Here is a 20,894-nt window from a genome sequence, read left to right on the forward strand (position 1 = left end):
ACTTCAACTCCTACTAAGCTTATTTCGTTGTCTTTCGTATCTTGTTGGCCAATGATTTCAATAGCACTCTAAGCTTTTTTCCCGTTCACAGGCAAAGGGTTTGTGTCCGTTTCAAGCTGTTTTAAATCGCTATCAGTCATGTTATTAGTCACTTCCTTTACTATTACAGGTGAGATAGTGTATATTTTTTGAGAATTTGAACTTTTAGGCAATACATTTTCCACATAATGGGACACAACATTCTTATTTTCCAGCAGTTCTTTAAGTAAAAAGTTTTGATCCAATAGCCTTGCATCAAGTGTTTCATACATTTTAGCCAAGGAAAATAAGGCTGTATTCATGGCCTGTAAGGTTAATTCCGTTGAGACCAGTGTAACAGGTATTTGCGTACATTGAGAGCCTGTCTTGCTGTGTTCGGAGTGTTTGGGGGAATGTTGCGTACATGAAATTGATGATATGGAAGAGTCATTGGAACATTCTGTGAACATCACAGGAGATTGGGACAAATGTTCTACATCGACCTCTACACAGGGTTGATCATCTGGAGCATCATGATCTAATGGATCTGCAACAATTTGTATTTTTTGTATTGATTCTCCATTTACATTATCGTCGTCAAGAGCCAGGTCCCCAGAAGATGTAATATCACGGGGTTGCACTGGCTCAGCATATATCATAATCTCTATCACAGATTTGTTAATGGTGGGGAGAGCAAAATCCCCCAGCAGATTTTCTTCGGAAAAGGCTGAAAGTAATGAATCGGATGGTGTACACAAGTCTATCGCCGCAGGGACTACTGGTGCAGTCTTTTCAGGGCTTTCCATTATCACTCGGCTGTCATCAGTTGTGTTTTTACAGCTTGTTTCATTCTCTTTGTCCATATCGTTAGGCACTCCCGATAAACTCTCAGCGTAAACTTCCTAATGTCACTAGTGTGTAACAAAGACCGGCCCCTTAGGGACCCACGATTGGCAGGGCCATTCATATTTCGCTTAGGAGTTGTATGAAAGTCGTAGGGTTTATCAGTCAGAGCTTCAATGTTGGGCATATTAGACCGAAGAGAATATAGTTTGACTATTAGGGTGGCTGTTCTATACCGATACAGTTGTTTAGTTTACTAATCACAAACTTTCAAACTTCATATAGATTAGTTCTGATGAGAATATATAAAGCAGAGAGAATTTTGTAAAATATTCACAATAATCTGGTCAAATTCAAATGCCACTCACTGCTTGTTAACAGTAAACAGTATACTTCAGGTGACTTCCGGGTGCGCTGCACACTCAGAATTTGAAGCTAGTGGCGGGCGGAGACAGAGGAGTGGCACAGATGATTGCTCCAATCACTAAGGAGCTGCAGAGGGTAAAACACAAAAGACAAAAGAGGCGGGAGATCAGGGGTCAGCAGCTCACTAACGGTTCTCAGCAAAACAGAGAACTCAGTTTACACATTTAGTTTTTCACTTTAGCAAGTTGAAAAGGATTACTTGAGGGTCAGGCAACTTCTGTGTTACATGAAATGACGTCCTCTCACAGACGTACCATGGCAACAGTACGAGCTCCACAGGAGAATTTCTTTCAAAAGCGCAGTTCAATCGGCAAAGTCTGCTGCAGTAAACAGTATACTTCAGGTTACTTCTGGGTGATTATATACATCACTAAAATTTCTTTTTTTTACATGATCCAGACTGGCTTTTCAACCTCTTTTAAATTGAACCAGGAGTGGGCTCGATAGGACACACAATGCTCTTTTTATTTAGGAAAAATGAGTTCAATGTTTAATCAATAACAGGGCATAACATGGCCCCAGTTTCACATTCTCTTAAAAGATGTGACCAGCCATCTGGTTTATCCATGTTTATCTTAATCTTTTCCTCCTTGGCTTCAAAGGGTCCTTGCTTGGAGCTTAATGTACAGTCTATGGGAAGGCATGACCATAAGGTCACTTCTGCAGGACAGGTTATCAGCAACTCCCATAATTACAAGCTACTTCTTTGTATATCTTAGCATTTAAATTAACAGTCAGACCTGTTTCTTTGGTGGGTCCAGCCCCAAAGGTCTTGACTTCAAGTTTTCAAAGGGTCTTTATTCAGAACCGATGCACCATTAATGGGGAACCTGATCTTAAAGGTTGTTCCTGTTGGCTGTGTTATCAGCAACTAACCACAATTCCTATCTCTTTCTCTGTATATTTAAGCATTTACTTGAAAACAGCCCTGCATTCCTGGTATGCATCAACTCAAAGGGCTGGGAGGTCAGGATCCAGATAGAATATTCAACTCATAGTTCATTGTGGAATTTCAGCTCAGAAAGAACATGTTGCAGTTTACCATTCTGAAACACTAGAATATTACATTTACCCACTGTGTACCTGTAACCTCCAATGCTGCACCAGGGCCTGTTGTTCACAATATAATCTTTTCTTTATACAATAATAGAAAAGAGGTCAATGAAACAATCTGCTGCATTCAAAATAGGGCAAAATTAGCACAGGGAATCAGTATCCATTTATGAAAAACGAAACAGGCCTTTCTCTTACAAATGTAATTTTGATGTGCTGAAATCAACTCTCTTATCACTGAATAAAAGCAGTCTGCCTTTCAACTTTATTTCTGAATTAAAAAGGCATTATTCCTCTTTTTTAGCTTCCAAATGCACAACTATTTCTTTTCATCCCATGTGCACTGCTGCAGTTTTTAAATCTGTCCATGTGTGATGTATTTCTTTAATATAACAGTTGAAACGACTTGAGTATCCCTTCGTATTGTCCACGCATAGGCCATTATTTACCATGGGAAACCATTGTCCCTTTAATACACCAAGTATGCCTTTCCATGTAAATGTCAGTTAATTTGTGAAAAGTACAACGACCCGAACAACAAAACGGCCACCTCCCTCACTAAGGACCTCCTGATCTTGGCTTCTCACAGAAAATCACTTCTCCTACCCATTCAAAAGGCTGCATCCTAGACTGGGTGATCGACCATAATTGTGACACAGCCATCGTTTCTAACACTGTCCTCCCATGGACAGACCACAACTGCCTTTTCACCATCCCATTAACGCTGTGCACCAAATCTACCACCCCAGCACTTGCTACATTAGCTAGAAGCGCCAAAAAACTCACTGCGGATAACATCTGTGCCTTTCTTGACCTCCCATGCCTAGCACCACCATTCTCACCAGACCCTAACACCCTAGCAGAGATATTCAAAGACACCCTTACACATGCAATTAACACCATTGCCCCACTAGAAAATAAGAAAGAGAAAAAATCATTCCACTCTAATTCTTGGTTCACTGAGGAGCTCCAAACCCTGCGCAAAAGCAAACGCTAGACGCTTAAAAACTAGTAGGTCAACCCCTGTGACCTCACTAAAGAAAACTTCAAAACTATCGCTAAAAAGTACAAAGACTCTATCTTCAATGCTAAATCCGAAGCATACAACCATTGCATCTCTGATGCTAGCTCCCGAACTAAAGAACTCTTTACTATCTTTAAAGAACTAACAGTCCCACACATCTGCACTGACGAGATTGTTAAAGATGAAGCATGGTGCACCAGCATACAAACTGCTATGCTAAAAAAAATAGACCTCCTCCAAGACAAAATTTCAGACCACTACAAGGCATTGCCCAAGCAGAACCTTCCAACTCAGACACTGCCTAATTCCAAAAATAGCAACCCTCCCAAATTTTCATTCATGGAAATCACAGAAGCAGATATCATAGACATTCTTAAACATCTCAAACCATCACAATGCAAGGGCGATGTGTGCCCCCCCCCAAAATCATAAAGGAATGTGCTGAGCCATTTGCTCCTTTCCTTAGCGCCTTCATTAATGCCTCATTCAGAACAGGCATAGTCCCTGAGAGCCTTAAAGAAGCCTGGGTGCGCCCGCTCCTAAAAAAACAACGCTAGACCCCTCTCAAACTAATAACTACCGGCCCATATCAACCGTCCTGTTCCTTCTTAAAATATTAGATAAGGCCGCCCACAGACAAATACTATACCTTGAAACCTACTCTATTTTAGGAAAAAGACAGTCTGGTTTTCGCAAAGGGCATGGAACTCAAATGCCTCACTGGACTTAAAAAACCAAATCACACATATCCTCGACAAGGGCAAGCCTGCCCTCCTCCTCCCCGTAGACCTCTCAGCGGCTTTTGATCTGGTTGATCACAAGACCCTTACCAATCATCTCACGCATGCTGTGCACTTCTCCAATCATGCAGCTACATGGGTCACTTCCTTCTCAGAAGGCAGAGCTATGAAAGTGTTTTCTAATATAGCTAATGCAGAGCCCACCATCATTAACTGTGGTGTTCCCCAGGGATCCTGTACTGCCCCCACCCTTTATAATCTTTTCACTAAACCTCTCTTTGATAATCTGGATGCACTTGGGATCACATACACTAACTATGCTGATGACACCCAAGTGCTCCTTCCACATACGGGGATTTATCACCATGACGCTACAACCCTACAGCAAATATAATCCACCATCCAAGCTTGAAAGTCCACTAATGGCTTGTGCCTCAATGGGGACAAGACAGAAATCCTCATTCTTGGTCAAAAGTTTACATTAGCCAATCTTGACTCGGTCTACTCTAACTTCCGTATTGACAACTGTATCATCCCAGTCTTATCATCTGTTAAAACTCTAGGGGTCCACATTCATGCCACACTATCCATGGATAAACAAGTCAGTGCCATTGTCTCTGCCTCCGCTATGAGCACTAAACTTATCAAAGCTATAAAGCCGTTCTTAATCAAGGACAACTGCCTGTCATTGCCAGAGCTACTATAGGAGCCAAGTTGGATTACTGCAATGCGCTCCTAGCTGGCACCTCCAAAAGAAATCTAGCGAGACTCCAAACTACCCAAAATAACTCACTCGGAGCAGCACTTAGTATACCTAAAAGTGACCACATCATACAAGCAAGAAAGACTGCTCACTGGCTCCCAGTCAAAGACCGCATTACATTCAAAATTCTCACTACCACTCACAAATGCATCAACCTCTCAGCACCATCATACCTATCAGACATACTATCCAGATCTCACTCAACAAGGCCCACCAGACATTGCTACTCTAAGCAACTCACGGTACCGTGCATTAACAGAGTTAAGGCAGGAGGGATAGGATTCCCCTACCTTGCCCATAAGCTATGGAACGCACTCCCTAATGCACTCAGAGCTGAAACGTCTCTCCATGCCTTCCGCAAAAATCTTAAAACTGCTCTTTTCAACTAACTAACTTCACTCACATACCCACTATCTGCATGTTCATCCATGTCTGATACTATCTATTCCAAGTATTCTGGTATGTATTTTCTGTATTTTTCTGTATGTAACTAAGCAATGATCACCATCTGTAACAAGCGCTACGATGCTCCTGGGCTGCTGTGCGCTCATCAAATGTGAATAAATAATAATAATAAGTGTCTTTCTTCACTTGCGTATTTGTCAATTTTAGTAGAATTCAGCTATGCCCGTTTCCTTCCATGTCACTGGGCCTTAAGTCAGAAAAAGAAGTGTTTTGGACAGGCCTGCATTTTCCAATGGATAGCACCAGCCAGCTTCACTCTTAAATACTGGCCTGGCCTCTTTATTTCTGATATTCATAGGCTATATTTTAACCCAAAGTAGGAGAGTTGGCTGACACCACACCCCACCCCTGCCCATGCTTTCTTTTTAAGGCCATTCCATGTGCAAGGCAATATCCAGATCCAGTATGCCTCTTTCTTTAGAAGCGGATTTCCTAGTTATTTTTTTCTTCGTGACAGGGTACATTTATTTTCCCAGATTCTGAATCTGGCATAAAATGTCTCCCTGGTTCTTGTATTCGGGAAATCAATTTGTAAGCTTCATATTTTAGTGTGCTTTGTCTGTGGCGAGGCAGTTACTCACAAGACCACTTGAGCATCTGATGTGAATCCCTGTGAAATCTGTTGTTAATATTGTACAATGCAGGGCATATTTAAGTGAATTATTTATACTTTGTAGGCAGAATTATCAACATTATTTCATTTCATAATGCTTTATTTCGACAGTAATGTCATAAAAGCCAACAAGCAAATTATACAATACATAAACAACACGACAGTCATTAAAAAGTATAAGAGAATAAAACAAGCACAGAGAACTAAAACAACCTGTTGAAAGATAACCAAACATCACAATATGATAATCAGTGCATTTGTACCTTGTGTCCTCCATGCCCAGACAAGATATCTACCGTTAGCAAAAACTGCTAAAATATTGCTAGAGTTAGTGAAAATCTGCCATGCTTCATCAATGGTCCGGCAGAAACACCACTCCTTTGGGTCATTTTTCAGGTGGCCATGACTCATCTTATGACAGATAAATGTTTATGGGGCGGTGAGAACAACATGACCCGCACACTCCTCCCATACTCACTGGTGTATCGCAGAGTAGAAATTTCCAGCCCTGCCTTTATGTTTATGGTGGACGCAATGTTCTGGCAGTTTAGCGAGTGCTGCCTTACTTTGGATCCTGGTTCGGTGCTCATTGTAACTTTCCATGGGGTACGTCCTTGTGTATTTCAAACTGCATTGGTAGGAGAGACAGTAAACCATGTTCTGGGGATAACAGTTTGACATAACCCTCAGGTCCCATTTTGCTGACACTCATTTGCTAGGCTGGTACAGGGTATGAGGCACAACGCCCACACGCATAATGTCCCCACATCTGTCACAATAGGCTCTTTTCCTGTCCTCATGAATAATTTGTTTTGAATACTAACTCTCTATGTTTTCTTTCTAGATTCAAGGGCTCCTCTTACAAATATTCTATATGTCTCTTCTCAGACCAATTTAGATGTCAGATGTCAAACTGGAGTAATGTGATCCTAGCTGTCTTTCTAGAGTGAAGGCTGGTGTTTAATTTACACACACTGTGTCTCACTTACTGGCCCTCATTACGACCCTGGCGGAAATCAAAAAACGATGGCGGAAATGCAATACCGCCATCGAATAGCGCTCGGTGCGATCATGATCCGTCACCGTAAAGTACGATGCCATTAGCGACACCGTAGTGAACGCCAACGCTAACTGCACCAAGTACGCGCACGCGCGCCATGCCAAACCGTAATTACCACCATGGCGCAACGGTACGCGAATTCTGACCCTAGCGGACATGCACCTAACGCCATCAAGCATGGCGGAAAGTACCATTCCGCCATGGTGAGAAGTACGGCATCGCGAACCAACCGTAAACGGCCCTACTGAGTGCCTGTACACCACTCCCTGGCCACATTGCACAACTCCTCGTAGGTGCAATGAAGTCACACAATGCAACCAGTGAAATGTACAAGTCATCCATGCCTGCCAACGAACAAATGAATCTAGGGGCTCCAAGTGCCTTGTGAGTGGCCATCCATATTTGCCATGGCACCATTGCCGCACTGATGCAGCACAGGCATGTGAAGGGTCAAGTCCAGCAACATGAACAGAAAAATGAGACAAACAAAAACAGGCCCCCCCATCGACTGACACCAGTGTAAGGCAACATTCAAAGCAGTATCCTGAGTGAGACTGCACCAGCCCTGTACTCCTGCCAGTAAACAAACCAACCATCAGCATAAGCATGTACCACACAAGTTGGCAGAGTGACTGAGCAGCCAGGCTCATCTCAAGAGGGGCCAATGGGAGCTGCAGGGCACAGATGGCACGAATACAGAAGCCATTCAAATGGACATGACCTCAGTCTCCCTCCAAGAAACGCACGCAAACACAGGCACCTGTGACCAGCCATATTCTGATAATCACATCATTCCACCAATCCACCTGGCTGACCGGCATCTGTTACACAAAAGCTAATCCCCCGCCCCTGAGCATGACATCATTAAAACAGTCATAATGGCAGCCCCTATCCCTGACCTCACTGGGCTTCGTAGGCAAACGCGCCCAGTACAGTACCACGCAACTATACTCCGAAGCTGGAACCCAATGCAGATCTCCTCACAATACATCGCTCCACAAATAGGAATATGCTACATCACTTGCAAAGAAGAACGCTACACGGTTCATATCAGAATAGAAATTTAATGCACAACAAAATCACCAAGCCCATACAGCCATTAGGTTATGAACTCCAAAATATATTTCATCATTGTGGGCTGCATCCGCAATAAATGACCAGCTTCTTCTTATGTGACGCCCTGTTCCTTCATGGTACACAGGGGCTACATTCACGTTCAAAAAGGCAACATGGAAGCGCCTAGAACCGCAGGGCCGTCCCATTAGGTAGGCACTAGTCCAGCTGAAAGGCCGAAATGTTGCTCCTAGCCACTAGTACTGCGTAAGGGCATGTGGCCCATTGGCGATCGTCCCATAAGATCGTAATGGTGCTCCACTGATTAACACGAAGCAGCAGGTGTCGGGTGTAAAATCCATCTGCAGGAGTGGCATACAGATGGCAGTGGCAAAAGGGGAGGAGATACCTGTCACCCAAATGAAATGAAAAAGAATAGTATGGGCATCCGAACTTCATTTGAATTACTCACTTCAATGATCACACTAAATCCACAGCCATATGCATGCTAGCCCACTCCAAAGGATTATTTCCACCCAAAAACCACTTGCGAATCATAACTATATATATCGAGGTGAAAACACTATTACAAACAAGTGTTTTTGTGCATGCGTCTGTTAAAACAGAATCCATTAGATGGGATTAGTAACGTGCATAGACACAAGTGTTTGAAGGCGCGTCGAGACAGGGAGGGTTCAACAAGGGCAGATAGACGATGGTCCCACTATGGCAGCTCTGCATCACATAGCGCAGGGGAGGTGGATAGATTCCAAAAAGCCCTGTACATGGCAAACTCTGTATTAAATCATCTGTCCATGCATCCATACATCATTCCCTCATCCCGTAATGAAAACGCCTGATTTTATACTCACATAACATGTGAAATTTCCATTGAGTCTGTGCGTTATGCAGTCTGCAAAATCCACTGTGCTCCAGCCCGTAATTCCAGTGTTGTGAAGTAACATGTATTTGGGAACGTCCGGCCTCATCGTCCACTACGCTATTGCGCATCCCATACTATTCATATCAATCATTGCATTCAAGCCATGGCCCCTGTCCCAAGGACATTGAACAATAGAACGTTATATTAGCAGTCAGACCTGTGGGCATCTCCTCGCCGCTAGCTGAAAACCGAAAGCGCCGTCCTTCGAATTCCTCATTTGCAACATCACGTCAAAAAGGCATCTGTGACCGCTTGAAATCACAAATTCATCCATCTAGTGCGGCAGTGTGTGAAAATGGCAACTGGCTTCACTCACAAATGGGACGCCCCGCCCGTCGGTGAACCTCGGTACAGTGTTGCATGAGGGTCCACCGTTAATCGAGTACTACATTCCACTGACCCTTCACAAGTCTGTTCGCGACTGCAAAGATAGTATGTGAAACAATGGGACCATAGCAGAATGAACATATGAACCAATATTACACTGCCATCGGGAACAAATACATGATTGTAATAGCAAGATGCCATTCGTCGAATTGCAGCGTTGTGTGCGGGACGTGCTCGCCCAAAGGGGATTGCAGCTTGCACAGGTGGAATGAATCACCACAGGTGGAGGCTATACAGCCTGAAAACACATAAATTGCACACCCAACCCCCTCCCACAACCACACCCACTCCGAAATGCTACCGGCAGGACTAGCGATGTTGGCCCTGGGGGACCTGATAGCACTGCAAGTACTCCAACTTCAAGAAGAAGACGAACACCAACTACTACAACAACCGGCCGCACAGAGGAGATGCAGGAGGAGGAGGAGGGCAAGGCAGGGCCAGCAAGGGCCGCCAGCACAGCCACTACAACCACGCAGGCAGCCCGCAATCCCACGCCTCCGAGCACATCCGTTCAACCTCACTGATGAGCAGATCCACACCCTCTACCGTTTGGACCGGGACACCATAACCGCCATTGTGGACATGACACAGGCTGACCTTGTCAGCATGATAGATAGCCCAACCGCCATCCCACCCCTACTGAAGGTGGTGTCTGTACTCCACTTCCGGGCCACAGGCACCTACCAGCACACAGTCGGACAGTTGCATGGCATTTCACAGCCAGTGTTCTCACGGACACTATTGCAAGTGCTTGATGCCATCCTGAGGCACGCAGACGACTACATCTCTCTAACACGCGCGGAGCAGGAAATTACAAACACAAAAGTGGAATTCCATGCACTTGGCGGCATACCGGGTTGCATTGGTGCCATCGACTGCACCCATGTGGAATTGGTCGTCCCACATGCCATGGAGGCCCAGTACCGCAACCGAAAACAATTTCATTCTCTGAATGTACAAATGGTGTGTGACTCCAACAGGATCATTACACATTGTTGTGCCCGATTTCCTGGATCAACCCATGATTCTATGGTCTTGAGGAACTCTACAATACCACGCTACATGGAGCGACACGCAGGGAACAGATCCTGGATACTCGGTGAGTCTCATTTCAAGTATGATAATGTGGGGTATGTGATGCGGCAATGACCTGGCAGGAAGGGGGGGGGTGCGTACGTAGCAATGTCATTCCACAAACATCCTTTATTGTCCACATACAGGTGATGCCGGGTATCCACTGAAGAGATGGCTCCTTACACCACTCCGGAACCCACAGGACCAGCATGAGGAGGACTACAACCATGCCCACTCACGTACGCGTGTAGTCATAGAACAGGCATTCGGCCTACTGAAGACTCGTTTCCGCTGCCTCAGCAGGTCTGGCGGGGCACTCCTGTACCGCCATGAGAAGGTTGCAAAGATGGTCATGGCATGTGTCATGCTACACAACATGTGCGTACGTAGAAATGTGCCCATGCCCCCTGACGCAGAACTGCAAGCACCTGAAGATGGTCATGATGAGGGTGGGGATGTGGCAGCACCTCAAGGAGTCTGCGAGGCACAGGAGGGCCGTGACATTCGTCAGCATATCATAGATGCATGCTTCTAGCACTCACGCCTGGTGGCTGATACATGGACACGGGACTTGTGGCACTGTGTGTGTCTGGAACATGCACAATATGGACTGTACGCCTATAATGGCCTCGTACACAAAGATCAATGTCCACACATCTCATTGGATGATCGTGCATTGTTTATGGCATATGTGAAATTATGTTACACACCCCATCGACCCGCCACCCAAGTGAGCCCAACACACACCCTCCACCCTCCTACCTCCCCCCCGAACACCAGTGTCCAAAGATGCTCATTGTCAGTGGGCAGTCGCTATTGCAAGCCCCCTCTCCGGGTATCAGGGGCACCCCTGCCTGTGGAGCGCAGGTTCCTCCCAGATCTACGTTGGGGGCTGCCCTGGACGGAACTTGCAACGGATGATGTCTCTGCCTGCTCACGTCCATGCATGTCCCTAAGGGTTTGTGAGAGCTCAGTGAGCACACGGCGCACAGCGGCAAGTTCAGCACATACGTCTTTGGACGTCGCATGCAGTTCCCCCCTCAGGCTCTCGGTGCTTCTCTCCATTTGTACTCTCAGGCTCTCGGTGCTTCTCTCCATTTGTACTCTCAGGCTCTCGGTGCTTCTCTCCATTTGTGCCCTTAGTGTCTCTGTACTTCTCTCCATTTCTGCCCTAAGTGTCTCAGTTGATGTTTCTATGGCTGCCTTAGTACCCCCACATTCATCAGCATGGTCCTTGAGGAGCGTGGCAAGTTGCTGCTGTTGCACGATCACCTGGTCGAGGGACTGTTGCCTCTGCTGTGCCATGGCCATTTGCGGTGGTGTCACAGAGGGGCTGGTCACCTCATGTTGCCTTGCCACAGGGCTTGTGGGGGATGGCCAGTCGTCGTCTTGTGGGTGCCCCTGCGTGGTATCCTCATGGTGTACGGGATGGAACAAACAGGGGGATTGAGACAGGTCATGGATGGATCTTACTTCGACATCCCCGTTTTCTGTGTCGGAGCATGCTGCCATTAATGCAGTGTCACCTATGGTGCTGCTGCCACCAGAAGCAGTGCCTTCTGTGGCATCCATTGGGGGGACCTGTGGTGGTGCTGTTGTGGGCATGCTGGCTGCTGGGGTGCCTGTTGAAGTTCCCTCCTGTGTGCTGCCACTTGATTTGTGCTGCTGCCGTGTCTTGATGCGTGCAGCTGAGGTGGAGGGTCTTTGGCTGTTGGTCTTGGCCCTCTTTGCAGGTGTGCTGGTAGGGGTGTCCTGGAGCTCGTCATTTGAATCGGACCCTGTGGTGGAGTAAAGGAGGGCAAGCGTTATTAATGGGTCTGTGGAAATTGGAATGGCAATGTATCACATGCATTGGGGTGGTACCTGAGGGTGATTTGGGTTGGGGCCTTGGAGGTGGTTTCATTTGTGTGGATTGAGGATGCAGTTGTTTTGCAGCCTGCAGTTAGGGTGTGCCTGCTGCACGTGTAGAGGGTGTTTTTAGGATTTTTAATTATTTATGTATTTAATGTGACTTTTAAAGTGTGCTATCAGGCCTATGTATGTGGACGTTCTCCTGGACATGTGTTACTGTTGCACTATGTGGACACATGGTACTTCACATGATTGGACATTGTGGATTTAGCATTGTTTTATTTGGCCCACCTACCTGATTCTTCGGATGTCTGCACTCCTTTCTCCATCCCTCCGACTCCCTCTATACTCTCCATTCCAATGGTGGAGGCACAGATTTCTTCCCAGGGGGTCAACTTGATGGGTGAGTCCGATCCTCCCCCGGTAGCTGTGGCAATGTTACGGTTGGCGGATAGTATGCTCCGTACGCGTATCCGCAAGTCGTCCCATCGCTTTCTGCATTGCTGTGGGTTGCGGGGTGCGGTCCCCACCGCACTTACCCGCTGTGCCACCAGGGCCCATATGGCCTTCTTGTTCGCAAGTGCCGTCCTGGTCATTTGCGTCGAGAAGACGACGGCAGCATTCTCCTGGAGGGTCTCTGTGAGCACGGTGAGTTCCTCACGGGAGAAGTGGACCTGCCGCTTGCGGTCGCACGCTTTTTTCGCTACTTTTCCCATTTTTATTGGTTTCACTAGGGTGGATGACGGGTTGGGATGAGTCTCAGGGTAGTATTTTTAATGGTTGTGTGGAAATTGTGTTTTTATAGGTGTACGGCGTGCTGTTTCCCGTTCCGGGACCATGTTTTTACTTCCGTTTCCGTATATTTACGGTCACCGTACTTTCCGATTGCCGCTCATTGCGGTGACCGCTAAGATGGGTGGCGGAATTGCACCTAGGGCGCCGTACGGCGGCGGTGAGGGGCGTTTTGGGGACATTTCCGCCATCGCGGACTTTGCACTTCCGCCATGGCATAGTGCTCGTGCCCGATGGGTCGGAATTAGCCGCACTTTGCTCCGTCGTGCAATGGCGGAAACGCTATTTACGCTATGGCGGTCAGGTCAGTCACTTTCCGCCAGGGTCGTAATGAGGGCCACTGTTCCAAAAAAGCATTTTTTTTCGTCTGCTGTAAATTAGAGTACATCTGATGTGTGGGTTTCTCTCATTTGACAGTGTTTTGAATTACAAAGGCTGTGGTTATGTGCCAGTTCATATAATCATCAAATTATTAGTTTATCTCTTCCAGATCTCTTCTCTTACTCATATTTGTCCATAAACCAATGTAGGTGCCAATGTAGAGACCATACTTGTACCCGTACGTAGGGCAAACAAGTAGGTCCTGAAAATAATGTATTTGGGACCAGTTTTGACAATGCCGATATAGGTCAAATAGGAACCCTTTCACAATCATCTCTAAAAATGACTGCCTCCGCCTCATATTGTGAAATGTTAGTATAGAGAATGGTCACCTCCAGTGCCACCAAGATCCATATTTATGGTCATTGACCACGTGCATAGATTGCCAGATATATGTAAGTATCTGGAAGCAAATGTTTACATAAATACATCCATGCAATGGGGCAAAGGTGCCAAAAGTAAACTGATGGCTGATACATTCTGCGGGCCTTAATGTGTTCTTATATGCTTTCGGCAAAGTGTGGAAATCCGCAATTATCTTGTCTTTCTTCTGAGGAAATTCACCCTCACATGGACTAATCCAGCTTTGTGGTGAACGTTCCTTCACTCCTTGTGTGAACAACCTCTTGATCCAGTTGGTTGGATCATTTGCAAGTGGTTGATGTGACTATCTACTAATTGTCTCAAATACTTTGCATCAAAATACTACATATCAAGCAACACCTATGCTTTATTCTTGGCAAAATCATCTAGTGCCTTCTGATCTTTCACTGTAATATTTTGTTGCACCACCGCCGGTTGCCTTTGTATGTTGTCAATCTCTTTCTAGGTAAAGTGTTTTGAATGTCAAAATCTCTGGACTCATACCTACATTGGGGTGTAAATAGGGAGGCCAGACATAACCCGCCATTTCTATTACTCATCACGTGTGGGTGCTCTTTGTAATAGTACTGCAGTCTTATGTTCCTTAAAAAGGAACTAACTTCAGTCTGTAGAATCAGAAAGTTAGTCAACTTGGTGGAGGCCAAACAGCAGTTACTTGCCAAAAGCATCTAACGTAATCTGGTCATGGGTTATTTGTGAAACATTCATTATTGCGACCACCAAACTGGATCTAGTCTGTAAGCTACGCATCTGTTCTGTATCTGAGTAGGTGGCAGAAACTGAAACCACCATTTTCTTTCCCACCCCCCTCACTGGGGAAAAAAGCATTGTGGGGATTGGTATTCTTCAGTAGTTATCATTCGACATGATGACCCAGGCCTAGGCCCATCTGCACTCAATGATTCAGAATTGCTTTCAGATGATCCGGAAAAAGTGATATATTTATATGTGTTTGCCTCCACTGTGGTGGCCAATTACACTACCTGTCAGTCTGTGAAGTGTGCTCCAGAGTGTAATTAGCCTTAAAATAAAGATATACTTTTTCTTTATTATAACTATCTATATTTTCCAGTTTGTATGTTTTTTGAGGCAATAGGCTGCTCTTGTCTGTCTATTCATAGTATCTCTTTTCAAGACAGTGATGGCCCTAGCAGAAATCGTGAAATAACCCTCAGATATGAATGGTCTATAGTTCTACAAAGTAGCAATTTCATGTTGCGACTGCCTTAACTTAATGGTTTGATGTGATCACCCAATAGGAGCCAAGCATAATTAGATTGGCTGCAATTGAACAGTCAACATTTTGGCCAATTGCCTGTTGCAAGACGAACTAAGGGATGGTGTCTGTGGTATCTTGTGGACATGGAGAAAGCATTATTTATGCACAATTGTTTAAAGAGTACAGGACTCACTGTGCTGCCACACATTAACTCCTGTCTCTCACTTTGCACAATCACCTCAGCACATGAAAATAGGCCAAATCTACTCCCTCATCAAGAGACCATCGCTCTACACCACAATGCCTGAAAACGAATGTCTCATCATTGTCTTTCCATACATCACCAGAATCCTTGAACACTTCCTCATGAGGCAACTCCAACAATGCATCAACACAAATGTCCTCTGCAACTCCTTCCAATCAGGTTTTCTCCACAGCCCACAGACTGCAACGCTTCACATTCTAGATGACCTCCACAACATCACTAACAAAGGACCCACAGCCACCCTCATACTGCTTCACCACTCATCAGCCTTCAGTGACACCGGTCACACTATTCTCCTAAACATCCTATCCCATAGAATGAAACTGTCAGGCACTGTTTTTGGCTGGATCACCTCCTTCCTCGCTGACAGGACACACTTTGCCTTCATGACCCACTATAGATCTGACCCCATGCCAGTCAAGTATGGAGATGCATTAGGATGCTCCCCATCTTCTCTCCTCTTCAACCTATATGTTGTATCCCCCAAAGCGACCCTTAACAACCACAGCGTCCATTATTACAGATGACACACACATATATTTGCAAATGTCCTCCCCCTCATTACTCTCAAAATCTGTCTTCCACCATCAGCTTCTGGATGTCTGGATGGCCACCCACTTCCTCAAACTCAACCCATCCTAAACAGAATACCTCCTCACCTTCCCTTTGCCCCTAGGAACAAACCCACCCACCCACCCTGGACCAAAGACCTGGACCTGGACCCATCACAACAAACCAACGCATATCCCTCTCCACAACTGTCAAGACCATGGCTTCACCTTCAACTGCCACCTAACCTTCACACATCACATAGCTGCCATCACCAAACCATACAACCTACAACAGCACCTCTTATGCACGATAAGACACATCCTCCCACCGGATGAATTCCAGATCGCAGTGCAAGCACTACTTCTGTCCAAAGTGGATTACGGAAACGCTATCACCACTGGACTGCCCAACAGCAACCTTGCCCCCATACATAATGCAGCAACAAAACCTATCCTGTACGTACACAACCATTCACACATCATCCCATCTCCCTTCCAGATCCACTGGCTCCACATGCCCCAGAGAATTACGCATTGCATTGTATGCAAAGCCATCCATCTTAAAACCCATCTTACCTTCACAGTCAACTGAAACCCATCAGAAAAACCAACCAGAATCTCCGAGACATTCCACTCTGAAAAATAACATGCACACAAAAACAAGCATTCACTCAGTGGGCACCCAGAGGCTGGAGCACCCTACCACTCCACACCCACACGGCACCCTCCATCATCACTTTCTGAAAAAGCTTCAACGCACACCTCTTTTCCCACAGCTAACCAGGCCATTTCATTAACCCTGCATCCACTATCTATCCTGGCCTCCCTATCCTTCCCTGAACAGTTTGTATCTTCTTTTTCACCTCCAATCTTTTGAAGGTTGTAGGATGTTCCAGACTCCCTGGGTAGGGCCAGAGTTGGGAACACATTAAAATAAAATAAATACTTCCCTATTGGATCATTTTGTCATGCAGACTCTTCCTTATTTAGCTGCATGACAATCTGTAGGATTATTCCTAAACTCAGATCCCATCTTAGAATATGAATTATTTTGGGGGTGCAATGCCTCCAATTCATAAGCAGAAACTTGGTGAGGTCTGGATTGTACTACAGAACCTACTAGGACGTTTGAAGTGGGTTGGTGACCCCGTTGGGTAGCTTCTGGCAGACTCTGGAACGTCAAGGTCGTGACCAGGAGTGGGGAACACAGGGAGTGAGAGTGCTGAAGAAACGTGCATGTCCAATGCACAGGAGGAGCCCGGCTGCATCGCGATGCAAATCTCAAACAAGCATGCCCTGACGCTTGTCACATATTTATCCATCACTCAGCGGATAGAAAATGCAGTAAGTTACTGTGATTGACAGTATCACCCACATTTCTGAATACAACCGGGCAGATAGCTCAGGTAGTTAGCGCTGGCCCCTACATGGCAAGGCTTGCACTTCTCAAGTATGAATCATTGCAGCACTGATGCTGCCCTTCATCCTTATGAGGTTGATAAAATATGTGGCATTAAATTTAGTTCGACAATATTCCTTATAATACATGGCCACACACTGTCATCCCCTTGATAACATTTCCTCTTAGTCAGCTACTGTAAGAGAGCACGCAGTTGTTGATAACTATAATCAATGTTGAATCTGTTTGAATTAAAAAAAATAAAAACACTAATGAGCACGTGTAATGTGCTGGAGAAAACTGTTTTGCAGTTTTATTAAATGCATCTAAAAACTGTTTTCTTTTTAAAATAAATAACGTGCAGGTTGATGTTTTCTCTCATGTGTTAAACGCCAGCATTGGACAAGATAAACACATTACCATGAAGTGTTCCTTGCCAATTAATGACTGTAAAGTTTCAAAGGAAGATATTGTAGCAATAAGCCCTGAGACGGCTGGCCAATACCACCCCAGGTAATGCCCCCGGGGCCCATAGTTACTTCACGAGGCCCCGGGGGTATTACGCGGGTAGTATTGGCCCATCGTCGAGGGGCTTATTGCCATTAGTACCCTGGCCCGTTAAATTGCTGCTGCGTTTCGGAACACATTTGTTTTTTTTAAATCAAATAAAATGGCCGCCTGGAAAGGTGGCCATCCGGAGCGGATGCGCTGGGAACAGAAGTGTTCCCAGCGTGTTCACTCCCGAGAAAAGAAAAAGGAAGGTAAGTGGGGTTGGCAGGGCAGGGAGGGGATAGTTTGCAGGAGAGGGGGTGGAGGAAACAAAAAAAACATACCTGAGTCCCCGCATGGGGAGGAAGGCAGCCTCCAGCCATTGGAAGGCTCGGAGCGAGGATTGCCCCGTTTCGAGCCTCCTCATTGGCTAAGGGCCGCCACGCCACCACGTACATAGGCATTCAAGGGATTCCCGGCCTGGTAATTCACTGTTGAGGGCCAATCAGAATGCTTGTTACATTCTGGTTGACCTTCTCTGGGTACTAATTTCGAAGAAAGGAATGTGAGTAACTTGTCAAGGCTCTAATGAAGTGGTGCAGTGCAACTCGAATTCCCTTTCTTCTTGCTCAAGCAGCAGAAAAGTTGACGATACAATTCAAATGATATTGATTGCAGTTCCAGGAGTGATATCATTTTCTTGTTTCAGCTGAGTGGTGAGGTCACAACTACCGGTAATATTAAACTTATTTACGGGCTTTTATACGGTATTGCAGGCTGCCGTATATTCTAAAAGCGTGGAGTTGAATTGCTTCATGAAGGTCTGTCTTAAGTACAGCCGTCAAACCTTGACATCTCAAATAGGGCCTGTTGACAGTAATCATTCACGTGAAAAGGTGAAAACCCTTTTGAACGGTTCAAAGGCGGTATTTAGTAGGAGTGCCATACATTTTAAATAGTCCCTTTCTTGCATGTTTCTTTGTCTGCACTCATGTAGATATGCAACCCAGGATATTAAGTAGCTTTACCAATCAGACATAAAACACATTGTACCGTTCTTCCTTTCTGTAGATCCAAGTGCCAGGGCCAGGAAATTCCCACAATGGTTGACTGGAATCATCGCTGTGTCTGTGTTCCTCTTCCTTGTGCTCATCGTCTTTGTCATAAACAGGATCTGGTGTGAGCGGAACCAGTAAGTCGGCCATTTACATTTGTTTTGTTTGAGCAAAGATGTATTTTTTTTCCTCGCCCATCGATATACTGATGTCCATTTTGTACAAGGTGCTATGTCTTGCTGCAGTTCTTTGATTAGATGATACTATTAGGCCACGTGTCCCCTCAGCCTGCATTGTTGTTTTGCATTATTCTGGGTTTCATTTGTCATGCAGCTGCCTTTATAAATGTATCCCATTTGTGTAATTAGAAGATGTTTCCAAGCTTATAATATGCTTTTGCATGCTGTTGGCACAGGCATCTATTGTTATGCACATAGAGATGGAAACCGAACCGGCTGGACTAAGGACTGCATTATAAATATGCTATGCTGTTGGTGTATAGCCTTTTGAATGCACACTACTGTGTTGCAAAAGGATTCCTGCAGCACAGAGGGAATATTTGAGATATAGGAGAGTGGGACACTATGCCCAACTGCCAAGAAGAGAAATGGAAAGGTCCCTTCACGACCCACACCTGCTTTCCTGAGTTCTGCGGTGCTCCTCTCACCCGGATGTACTTGTCCAACATCCTGCATTGCTGCTGCAATGCATAGGGCATGGTGAGAAGAAGTCTGCAGCACTCTATTTTTCCTTCTCCCTCCTTGCTTCGCCTCCCTTCTGAGTGCCTGTTGTTGGTAGTGGAACTGGGAAAGTGGGTGTGGCTCAAACAGCGCAGTTGTACCTCATACCAAGCATATCCTCTCTTTCACAGCCACACCTGTGTCCCTATACCTGCTGCTAGATGCAGTGCATGGCTCAGGGATTGCAGCCATGCCCCATTCCACGCTGCAGTCTGCAACCCAATAATGTCAATGCACCGGAGAGAATTGCAATGTTAACGCTTCCTCTACTGTTCAGACATCCTTCACAGCCCCTCTACATGCAGGCGGGCATGAAGTAGATATGCTCCTTATGCTAACTGGGCAATTTCAATGGGCATACTCGAATTTGGCCTTACATTGTTAACTGTTCTTGCAGAAATGATGCCTGGAGCGGTACATGGAGATATTCGAACAGAGCCTTGCAATGCTAACTGGGCATAATGGAATCAGGCTGTGTAGTACTAATTGAAAAAAATGGAATCCTGCCATGCAGCGTTAACCAGGTCTAATGCAAAATAGCCGTTGAATGCTAATTAGACATACTGGGCCTCATTACGAGAATCCCGCTAAAGGGCCCATTTCCTGCATGGAGGAAGTAGCGGGTCTGTGCTCGTTTGACGCCGCTAATAGTGGCTGATTACGAGTGCGTGAGCATGCGCGAACCCCCATGCCGGTAATGGCCATACCGCCATGCCACTAAAGGCCCTCCAACCCCTGATAGCGGCATCACAGGGCCCGCCGTTACCGCCTCCGCCTAGGAGGCACCCCTTAATACCGACCCGGTAATAACATCATATAAATACCGTGCTCGCAATACCGGACCCGGAAGTAACATCATTGCTTCGGAACGGGAAATGCACTGGCAGCCATCTTTAAAAACACAATCCATTGCAATCCTCTCAATCCACCAGTGCTGCATAGGAGAGACCAGGCCCATTTAATAGGACATGTCCAAGGCTACCCGAAAAACCAACCCCCACCTGCGCAAGAAGTGCTTCTCAGATGAGGAATTGAATATGTTGGCAGATACCCTTGCTGCCCATGGCGATGAGGTCTTCACCCATAATCTCAAAAGGGAAGTGCAGCAGAGGAAGAATGAGATATGGGAGGAGGTAGCACGCAAGGTGTCTGCAGTTGGCACCACCCCACACACCGTCAAAGACTGCAAAAAGAGGTGGGACGAGCTCCGCCTCAGGGTCCTTAACATCCTGGCCAGCAATCACCGGGAGGCCATGGCCACAGGCAGGGGTGCCCACTCCCCGGTCAAACTCATGCGCTGGGA

The 20,894-nt window shown here is 45.9% G+C and overlaps 1 protein-coding gene across 1 annotated transcript in view; it reads left to right on the forward strand.

Annotated features, from left to right (window-relative positions):
- Positions 1–20,894, forward strand: part of PDZK1IP1 (PDZK1 interacting protein 1) — a 175,268-nt gene that overhangs the window by 47,155 nt on the left and 107,219 nt on the right. Inside the window, exon 2 of the mRNA XM_069635393.1 lies at positions 18,868–18,988. Within this exon, the coding sequence (XP_069491494.1) occupies positions 18,868–18,988 (121 nt within the window). The remainder of the gene's footprint in view (positions 1–18,867; positions 18,989–20,894) is intronic.

Source organism: Ambystoma mexicanum, chromosome 1q (genome assembly GCF_040938575.1).
Source record: "Ambystoma mexicanum isolate Mex_15411 chromosome 1q, UKY_AmexF1_1, whole genome shotgun sequence".
Classification (NCBI taxonomy): domain Eukaryota; kingdom Metazoa; phylum Chordata; class Amphibia; order Caudata; family Ambystomatidae; genus Ambystoma; species Ambystoma mexicanum.